Source organism: Canis lupus, chromosome 21 (genome assembly GCF_011100685.1).
Source record: "Canis lupus familiaris isolate Mischka breed German Shepherd chromosome 21, alternate assembly UU_Cfam_GSD_1.0, whole genome shotgun sequence".
Lineage (NCBI taxonomy): Eukaryota > Metazoa > Chordata > Mammalia > Carnivora > Canidae > Canis > Canis lupus.
The window spans coordinates 33,594,086-33,604,279 of NC_049242.1; the positions used below are offsets into that span (position 1 = coordinate 33,594,086).

The 10,194-nt window shown below is 56.6% G+C and overlaps 1 protein-coding gene across 1 annotated transcript; it reads right to left on the reverse strand.

Annotated features, from left to right (window-relative positions):
- Nucleotides 1–3,568: 3,568 nt before the first annotated feature.
- LOC119864864 (collagen alpha-1(I) chain-like) lies at nt 3,569–4,719 on the reverse strand. The gene is made up of 2 exons (XM_038568122.1): nt 4,169–4,719; nt 3,569–4,055 (listed from the first exon to the last, which is right to left on the reverse strand). The coding sequence occupies exons 1-2, from the start codon at nt 4,717–4,719 to the stop codon at nt 3,569–3,571; spliced, it is 1,038 nt and encodes a 345-aa protein (XP_038424050.1).
- Between the last annotated feature and the right edge of the window lie 5,475 nt (nt 4,720–10,194).

Here is a 10,194-nt window from a genome sequence, read left to right on the forward strand (position 1 = left end):
GCCCCAAGGTTTCCTTCTGGAGGCCTGGGGAGTGCCCTGCTGGTAGCCTGCAGCATTCTGGTCATGACTCATCCCTCCCCGCTGCCCCCAGCACGCACACAGCTCGGGCCCTGTTCCGGTAAGAGCCGAGGAAGGGGCAGCTCTTTCTCCTCTGTGTCCTCTGCGGACAGGCTTGGCTGGGGGCCACCGGTGCGATGAGAGTGGGTGAGGAGGGAGGGGGAGCCGCCAACAAGCAAGGGCCTGTTTTCTGACTGGTCTGACCCTGGCTGTCCCTGGGGAGGCCCCAGCAAACAGAGCAAGGTCATCTAGGGCGAAATTCCAGCCTGAGCCCTAAGCAGTAACTTCAGTTTTCCTGATAAGGCTCAAGTAGGGACACAGAGTGGCCTCCTCACACCCCCACCCTGTCAGCACCTCCACTTCTGCGAAGCCTCCACTGCAGACAGTCTGCCTCGGAAAGAGACAAAGATAGACCCTTGGACAGATAAGGAGAGAGACAGTCGGGGATAGATGGGCAAGGAACACAGAGGAAGAAGATGGGGAGGGACCAGGCAGTGCCATAGCCGAGGCAGTGGGTCTGGAGCCCCAGGAATGGAAATGCTCCTAGGGTTGTGCTTGCTAAGCTTGCGACTGGGCTCAGATGGAGAAAGACACAATCTGGGCTGAAACAGGAGGCGTTTGGGGAGTGGGAGAAAAATGGATTGGGCTGGCAGCTCTGTACCTCTTGGCCTGATTCCTAACGTGTGCAGACTCGGACTGGTGGGTGAGGGTGGTGGAGGAGTCCATGTGCGGCACAGTCTCCCAGCCTCCAGGAGGCCAGGCCAGAGAGGTTGAGATGGGGGCCCTATGCCAGTGGAGGGACAGAATCAGCTGGACCCACACTGCTTATTGGAGGCCCCTGGCTTGGAACTTTGTCCCTGCACACTCTATGCAGAATATTTGCACCCAACGCTGGTTGTTTGGTTTGGCAAGTGAGCAAGGTGTAAAGTCACAGCTGGTTTGTGGGCACCCAATCACCACATGCCGCTGAGTCAGTTGCAACCACTTCCCCCACCCTGTGGCGGCAAGAACTCGCGCCTGTACACATAGCCCTAGCCGCACAGGTACACACAGACGCCGTGTGCAGCTGAGTCATAGCTGCCTCCTGAGAGAGCACGTGCCTGCATGCACATACTCACAGGTGTCCACAGACGCCACTTAGACCTGATCCTGAGTCACCGACACTGTTGAACCCTGAGGAGAGCACTGGGAGACTGTTCTGCTACCCCTATTTCAACCCAGATACCCATATATACTGACACACCGATACATGCCTGCCACACATCCTACTGTCCCTGCCACATCATACTAGGGGGATGGAATGAATACGAGTGACCGAATGAATGAATAAGCAAATAAATGAAAATGCAAGTGACTGCTTGAATAGGTAAAATCAGTTGGGGCAGTGCTGCAGGGTGGGTCCCTAGTCTATGTCTGTAGGGAGTTGTCTTGCTCCAAATATAGACTCCGTGGGCGGCAGGGAGCCAGGGCTGCCTCCCAAACTGTGACTTCACTGGGCCTGAGGCCCAGCCTCTGAGGAGTTGGAGAAAATTAACAGAAAAGAGGCCCCAGCTTTCTGCAGCCAGGGCTGAGTTGTGATGCTGGAGTTGGTGGTGGCAGTGTATTCTGGAAATACTACTTGTTCAGGGGTTTGAGCTATAGGACAGAGGGCTCTAGATGGGCCCAGAAAGTACTGGTTCTGGACTGGGCCCCCGGGAACTACCATCCTGAACTTCTGGGGCCCAATGTACAGGAGACGCAGCCTTACCTGAGAGCTGCGGCAAGCACAGTGCCTGGGCCCACCTGAGGGTTGCTAAGCCACGGCCCATTAGATGGTCCCCCATCTGGGCAGGCCTGCTCCCACGGCTGTTTCCCTGTCTTTTCCTCAAAGTTTCCTTTCCCTAGCCACTCTGCTTCTGCCCCATTTCATCATCTGGAATATTGGATTATTAACCCAACTGGTCCTCCTGCTTTTAGATTCCACCCCTCTAATCCATCTTGTTCACAACTGCCAGTGTTCTATTTCTATAATACAGAACTGATTATGTAACTTTTCTGCTCAAAATTCTTCCATAGGTCCCTACCATTTAGCTGGTGTCAAACCTCTTCATGATCTGGCCCTACACTACCACGTGTGTTTTGAGAGGTTGACATGTGGAGGGGTAGTTATTGGTTGTGATAGGTGGATGGGTGGATTCTGGGCAGGTAGGCACTCTTGGGGATGAAGAGTCCAGTAGGCTGTTTGATTTGCAGACAGATGTTAAGACAGATGACCAGATGTCTAGCTGGTTGGGAGGCTAACTGTAGGGTGGAGATGTGGAGGGTGGATGGAAGGATAGTGCCTGAGTCAAGACTATTTTGGTTGCAAGGACCAGAAACCTGTATCATCAGGAAAGAGGTGGCAGATGGCTGAAGATAAAAAACTCACCAGAGAACTGGTGTGCAGAACTCACCAATATTCAAGCCTCACGCAGATTAGAACCGCCAGGTCAGGAAGGACAGCTCTTCTCTTCATCTTTTGTGGATCTCTCAGTCTGTCCTTCCTGGTTCCCCCTCAGCTGCGTGGGCACCCAAGCCTTTTTCCAGCAGCCATCTTCAGCTACTCTTGCTCCTTCCTCCAAGTTTTTTATCAAGTGCTTATTTATGTGCATGTTTGTGCCTCAACCATGCTTCCATGTGTTGAGAGAGGTAAGACTGTGAACAGGAAGTTACTGCCTTCACGAAGCCTGCTTTCTGAGGGGAGGGACAGACAGGCAGCTGTTTGTGAGGGGCAATGCTGTGGGCAATGGAGAGCAGGCGAGGAGTGCGGGGGCAAGGCCAGGGCTGAGTGCTGTCACGCACAGGTCATGTCAGGGAGTGTCTCTGGGCAGAGAGCAGAGGAAAGTGAGAAGTGAGCTCATGGAAGTCTGGGGGAGGAGTGCCCTAACAGGAGGGCAGGACAGGTGTGGTGGCGGCTGATGCAGGTGAGCTAAGGGCCCATGGCAGGAGGCGAGGTCCAACAGGCAGTGAAGGGGGAGAGATCACCACAGGTTTTGGAAGCTGTTGTAAGGTCTTAGAGACTTCCAGTCCAAGGAAGAGGGAACGGCACTGGAGGATGCTGGGCGGAGGATGCCATGAACTTGTATCTATAGAGCCTTCCCTGGCCACTGGTGGGTGGAAGCAGGGAGGCTGCGTAGGACGCTCCGGCACAAGCCCCGGCGGGAGATGGGCCAGGCTGGCAGTGGGCGAAGGTGACAAGTGGTCAGGTGTAGGGTGTGTTTTGAAGGTAGGGTCAGCTGTGGGTGCGAGAGCACGGAACCTTCCGTGGAGGACGACTCAGCCCGTGGCCGGGGCAAGTGTAAGGACGGAGTTCCCGTTTCAGAGGAAGAGAAGCAAGGTTTCTTTTTCGGCGGGCGGGCGGGCGGGCGGGCGGGCCGGGGGTGCAGGGGGAGGAGATGCGCCCGTCCCAGGTCAGGGAGCCAGCGGCTGCCTGCGGGTGCTCGCGTGGAGGCGTCAGGAGGCAGCGGGCGCCCGAGGCGGCTCGGCAAGAGCTTTAGGCCCGAGTGACGACGGTGACGACGACGACGACGACGACGACGACTCCAACGCGGGACTCGGCGCCAGCCCCGGGGGTGCGGGGGGCGGCGGCGCAGAGGGGACGAGGTCCGGGGTCGGGGCGCCCTGGGCGGAAGGGCGGGGGAGAGGATGTCTCAGCGTGAGGGCGGACCGCCAGGCGCCGCCGACACCTCGGGAAGGCGAGGGGCGAACCCGGTTCCCGCGCCCCGGGGGGAGGTGGCCCGCTCGGCTGCGCGGCGCACAGGGAGGGCCGGGCCGCGACGTGGCCCCCGGGGGGCGCCCTTCGGCACCGGCGCAGGCTCCGGGCTCCTCCCGGGCGGAGGCGAACCGCAGGTTTCGTGGAAAACCCGTGAGCGGAAGACTCCGTGCGACAGTAGCCTGCCGTCGTTCCGGAAGGAGCCTGTCGCTGGACGCCACCTGACGTCTCGGGGACGCCTCCGGCCGTCACCTCCAGGACAGACGACCTGAGGCGGGGTTTTACGTCAGGATTTTACGTCAGGATGCCCGAGCTTTAAGGCGTGCGGCGTGCGTGCGTGCGTGTGCGTGCGCGGGGCGGGGCGGGAGCGCTCGCACGTGCGTCTCGCTGGCCGCGCAGGCGCGGAGCGGCCCGCACAAGGCGCCCGCGGTCGCGATGCCTCCTCCTGGGGGTCGGCCCTGCCTCCGGGTCGGCCCTGCCTCCGCGGCTGCTGCCTCGACCTCTCGGTGACGCGGCCTCTTCGGCTGCGTGGAAACACTTGCCTCTCGCTCGCCCTTGACGCCACGGCCTCCCGCCGCTGCCCCAGCGCCCGGCCGCCCGCTCTCGCCTCCCGCGGCCTCGGCCCGCTGCAGGCCTGTCCCCTGGGCCGCCCACTCCGTAGATCGGGCTCCCGGAGGTGCTCTGCGACCCCAGGACACTCTCCGGGCTTCCTCTTCCGAGGCTTCCGGCAGCTGCCGGCGCTGGCCGCGTGCACCGCCCTCCTCCGTCCCTGGTGGGCACAGCGTTCTCGCGTGGTTCCCGCGTCTCGCCGCTCCTCGCCCGCGCCCTCCGCGTCCACCCCGCGCAGGTCGCCCGCTTGGGTGTCCCTGGGCGCCGGCTGGCATCTCTCTTCCCTGTGGCACCCCTGGCCGCCTCTCAGAGTGGGTTACCATCTACTCTCCTGCCTCCCCAGTGCGCATTTCCAGCCCATTCCTCTTGGTATCCGCATGTTCACTAGGACATCGGAAAGCCTGTATGGTCCAAGGCAAACTTGGGGTCCTTTCTCTTCCTCCCACAGCCCTGCTCAGCCCCCGGTGCTCACTGTCTCCCCAAGAGGCACCTCCCGGCATCCAGCTTTGCAACTCAGGAAACTAGGGGGCCTCAGACACCTCTCCCTGCAGTCTCCATGGCCAGACTACCACCCATTTATTTCATCATGTTGCCTCAGCAGCTCTGGACTCTGTCCAGTTCCTCACATCTTCCCAGTTCCTTCCTGATCCTAACCACCAGCACCCTTTCCCTGGACCACAACAGCCTCTTCCGTGGTCTCTCCACAGCCCTTCTCACTTGCCTCCCTCCAAGCAAGTTTTCCACGTTGTAGCCACTCTGCACATGAGTTCCGCCTCAAGCCTCAGACATGGGGACACCGCTCTCCTAGAGAGAGTAGGGCCTGCTTAGGGTCACAGCAGGGCTGGGGTTCCCAGGGCAGGAAGGCTAACCAGCATGCAGGCTGGAGGTTAGACACAGAGCTCACCCTGGCCTCCTTGGGAATGGAGAGGAGGCTCTGAAATTTGCAGTATCAGGTTTCAGAAAACACGGGGTCAGGGTCAGCAGAGCAGCTGGTAGTGGGGAAGGCCAGGCCCAGCTAATTTCCTGTCAGAATGGCCCAGAGGCCCCAGCTCCTCTCTGGGCTGGCCACAGGGGAGGAGATGCCGGGAATGGCTCACATTCCTCTGGCTGGGGCTGCAGTGAACCTCGGGGGACCTGCGGGGAGTGAGGAGGTGGATCTCTGAGGCCAGAGTCGGGGGTTCTCTGTAGGGACCAGGCATCTGGTGTCCAACCCCTCGACTGGAATGGGGCCAGAGTCTGTAGAGCAGACACAAAAAGAGCATCCCAGCTGCTGAAGCTTTAGGATACACGAGCCGAAACTCATATTTCAGATGAGGAAACAGGCTCAGACAGGACCAGACCTCACCGGGATCACATGAACATCCCTGTTCTAAGCCCTGGACTGTTTCTCCTGACCGGGCATGCATTTCTGACCTGGAAGGCCCAGGTTCCCTGAGCTGTGTGATGGTGGGGGGTGAGCTGGGCTAGGCTGAGCCGGGCCAGGCTCTTCTTGGCAGGGAGGCCAGCACCCTTGCTTCCAGACAGGGATATATACTTCTCAGGTGGTGTGTGGGGTGGGCAGCCGGTGTAGAGAGACTGTAAGGGTGCTGAGTCAGCTATGGGCCCTTCTGTCCTCTCCCTGGAGGCCCTAGCTCATTCTACCAGCAGAGGAAACTTTATGTCCTGGTCCAGTCCCCAGGAGAGTGAGGTCATAGAAGTGTGCTCCTGGCCCTGAATGGCCCTCTAAGTGGCCTGGCCTGGCTGAGTAGGAGGTAGAGGTCACAGGTCCCCTGTAATCTCCGTCCTCTGGTGCCAAGACTGGCCTGGTTGAAGTATGATGGCTGGGCGGGGGGGTGAGAGCAGGACTCAGTCACCCAAGCCTGGACTCAAACCTGTGTGCATCAGACACTACTGGAAACTGGGCAGGTCATCTAACTTCTCCAAAGCATGGAGCCCTCAGCTGCAGAGCAGAGAGTGGCTACTTGATTTCTCTCCTTCAGGTTGTATGGTGTGTCTGGGTTGGGGCCAGGGGGTCGCCTATCTGACGCTGTGGGACATAACCCCTCCCAGACCCTGGAAATGCTGCCCACCCTCCTCTCTCCACCAGGGTCCCCGAGGAAGTGTGCGGCTGCTTGTGGCGCCAGGGCCATCTTTTGTCCACTGGACTCTGAGGCTGTGGCCATGTCCAGGTCTCTCAGGCACCATCCTGACAGTCCTGTCCGTCCCCTCCTTCTCCCCACTGCCCCCTCTACAGATGCCACCCCAGGTATGTTTCTCCAGCCCTACTGCCTGCATTCTCAGATCTGAACAGCCACAGCAGCGGCCTCCCCTAGCTACCTTCCCTGCTTCCCTGGCTCCCTGTGCATCTTCACCAGGGAGATCTTTCTAAACACATGTCACGTCCTGCCTTAATTAACGTCCTTTCCTTGCCCTCCTCTCCTTCCCCTTTGCCCAGCTAGCTCCTTCTTGTCCTTGTCTTGTCTAAGGCTTAGTGTAAATGTCATTTCTTCAGATGTCCACCTGAAAATAAAGAGCCACAATGAGAGGCAAATGGGTGTGTATTTGAGATCAGAGATTTGCAGCTTGGGGAGCACAGATTCTGGCAGTAACCAGAAAAGTGTCCTGCCTTTCGGCGAAGGCAAGGGGTTTCGTGAGAGAGAGAGGAAGTGGGGGTGGCAAGTCCAAGACTCGGTACTGACAGGCTGCACTGCTTTTGGCTACACACGGATTGACTATTCTGTTGCTGTTCGTAAACAGAACCATTCCTGGTGTGCTTTAGTTAACTACTCTGTTTTCAGAAAGTCCCCAACAGTTTTATGGCCAGGGTGCCCGCTGTCCTGTTGACTCTGTGGACGACTTCCTAAAACAACTGCCATTTGGCCCAGTTCAAACAAGGCCAGGTAAGGCGGTTTCTCTGTCATGGCCTCCCTGACTGTTTTAAAATGACTCCAGTCACGTCAGTTTTTCATGCTGGGAAGTCTTCTCTGTTGCCCCAGGTTGCTCCCATTTCTCTGCAGGCCCCTAGCTGTCCCCACCTGGTCACAGCTCAGATTATGCTCGATATCCTACCTTGAGAGTATGGATGACAGCTTATTTTACTTGGGGTCCAAAGAACTCAGAACAGGCACTGGCACACAGCAAATACCAATAAACATATGTTGACTGAATGCGTAACAGGCAGACAAATGCACAGAAAGATGGGCACTCTGTGATTTTGGGGGACGAGCCCATTCCCAGTCGGCTCCATCCTACAGTGGGGGGGCTTGAGGGGAACACGTGCGTGGTCAGGCTTGCCCTGGCACCTCACGTACTGAAGCCCCTGCAGAGAAATGACTCGAGGCCACCTCCCACTGGTGAGGCCTCCAGTGATGGGGTCACAGCAGGGACCCCCAGCCCCACCTGCTAAACTCAGCTGCCCCTCGGAAATGTGGATGTTGAGAGAGGTCACCATAAACAGGTGGACCCTAGGTGATGGGCAGGCCTGTGTCTGATGGTGTCTGCATGCAAAGTGCCTGTGTCACGAGGGTGGACACGTGTGCAAGTGTACGTGTGTGAACATGCATGCCCTTGTCTGTTGTCTGTGTGGCAGGACTGTGTTTGTAGGTATGTGTGTGAGCACCCCCTGTCGGGGCCTTGCAGGCGCAGCCCCCCTTGCATGCGCAGCCCCCCAAGCCCACACCTCCCACGGCACTTCGGCCCTCTGCCTCCCTCTCGCCTCCCTTGGGGCCACCTTGCATGCAGCGTCCCTGTCCTGGGTTCCTGTGCCCGGCACACACTTCTGTCATCGTACAGATCACAGCAGGTCATTTTGTTTCATGCTGTGTTAGTTTTCTGTTGCTGCTATGACACAAACTTAGTGACTTAAAACAACAGATGTATTGCTCGCTGGGCTCAGTCCTAGTCTGTGGTGACATGGACTAACGCACCAGGAAGGGCAGAAATGTGCTAAATGTGGAATCTGTTATAGTGCCTCTCTCAGGAAAGTGGTGGAGAAAGTGGAAATCTAAGCCAGCAAGCCAAGTACACTTACTCCTTCTAGGGCAAAACCAAGATAGAGAGGAGTTGTGGGCATCTGGTGTTGGGGTTCCTGCCTGAAAACTAGTGGTGTCTGGACCCACGGCAACACTTCTGCTGTCACAGTCAAGTCTGCCATCAGACGGGAGGAGCTGAGGCCAGTAGAAGCTCCACCATTTGAAACATTGCTAGCCTATAATGGGTTCATTTATGTAACAAAAATTTTTTAAAAACCTCCCAGATTTATTATCTTAACAGTTCTGAAGGTCCGAAGTCCAAATGGGTCTCACTGGGCTAACCTCAAGGTGTTGGCAGGGCTGCATGCCTTCTGAGGCTTGAGTGGATGATGTTTTCTTGCCTTTTCCAGCTTCCAGAGGCTGCGCACATTCCTTGGCCTCTGCGCCTTCCATCTTTAAAGCTGCAATGACTGGCCGTGTCTCTCATGTTGCGTTTCTCTGCCACTCACTTCCGCCTCCTTCCTCCACTTATAAGGACCCTCGTGATGACACTGGGCCCCTCAGGATGATCTCTTGAGGTCAACTCATCTGCAGCTTAATTTTGCCTGCAACCTTAATTCTCCTTTGCCACGTCAGGTAGCATGTTCACAGAATCTGGGGATTTGGACGTGGATGCCTTCGGCGGTGGTGGGCATTATTCTGCACACCACAGATGGTCTCTCTCTCTCTCTCTCTTTTTTTTTTTAAGATTTTATTTATTTACTCATGAGAGACACACAGAGAGAGAAAGAGGCAGAGACGTAGGCAGAGGGAGAAGCAGGCTCCATGCAGGGAGCCCGACGTGGGACTCGATCCTAGGTCCCCAGGATCATGCCCTGGGCTGAAGGTTGTGCTAAACCGCTGAGCCACCCGGGCTGCCCAGATGGTCTCTTTCTGAGCTTCTCTGGGCCTGTGCTGTATCTTATCTGGAGATTCCTCGGGAGTGAGAGTGCCCAGCTTGTATTAGGTGTTTATTATGTATTTGAATACATCGGATTCAACCGAATGATATGTTGAGAATCCATTTGTGCTGGGCACTTTCATACATATCATCACAACTTTTATTCCCATTTTATAGGTGAGGAAAATAAGGCTCAGAGAAGTTAGGCCAAAAAAGCTCATATGTGACAAAGCCAGGAGCTTCAGTATGTACCGCCCTCAGGTAGAAAATGCAGACACCTTTGTTCCTTTGGGTCTAGAGCAACAATGGAGAGAAACCCCTAGACCATGTGTGGTGGCTATGAAGATGCACCTCTCAGATTTCAGACTGGCCCCTGTGGCTGCGCTCTGATATCCTCACAGTTTGTGCTGAGGCTCACAGGCTGCCCTCAGCCAACGATTAAGGTGGGTTCCTTTTTGGGAGCTACAAGACTTCCCCGGCAGGCAGTTTTGGCACAAGGGCTCTCCAGTGGTGTTGCTCCTTTTAGATCTGAACTGCAGCCAAAGACTCCACACCACCTTCCATCCCTCTGTCTCTTGTTCACAGGGGTCACACCTACATCACTGCCTGATGTCCCTCCCAACTTTCCCTTGACCTGTGCCCTGCTCATCTTCCCTCACACGTGTTCCCCCTGTTAAGTCTCTTGCACATAGAGTCCTGTTGTTGTGGAAGGACCAGAAATAACATAAATGGTCTGAGGAAACAGTGGCAAGCTGGCGATTTGGGACTGTCTCCGAGGGGATGGGGAAGAGGATGATCATCCTGGTTGATGGAAGCCCAATTAGTCCCTAGAGGAAGGTAGCAGCTCAAATGCTAAATATTTCACTGGTGAAGACCTGGGAAAATTTCCTAAAGGAGGGAAATGTTGT

Excerpts from the sequence above, each read along its gene's own strand:
- LOC119864864 (XM_038568122.1), bottom strand. The coding sequence starts at position 4,719 with ATGGTAACCCACTCTGAGAGGCGGCCAGGGGTGCCACAGGGAAGAGAG. Across the intron at positions 4,056-4,168 it reads GCCTGCGCGGCCAGCGAGAC|GTCGTCTGTCCTGGAGGTGA; the intron begins GCACGTGCGAGC and ends ACCCCGCCTCAG.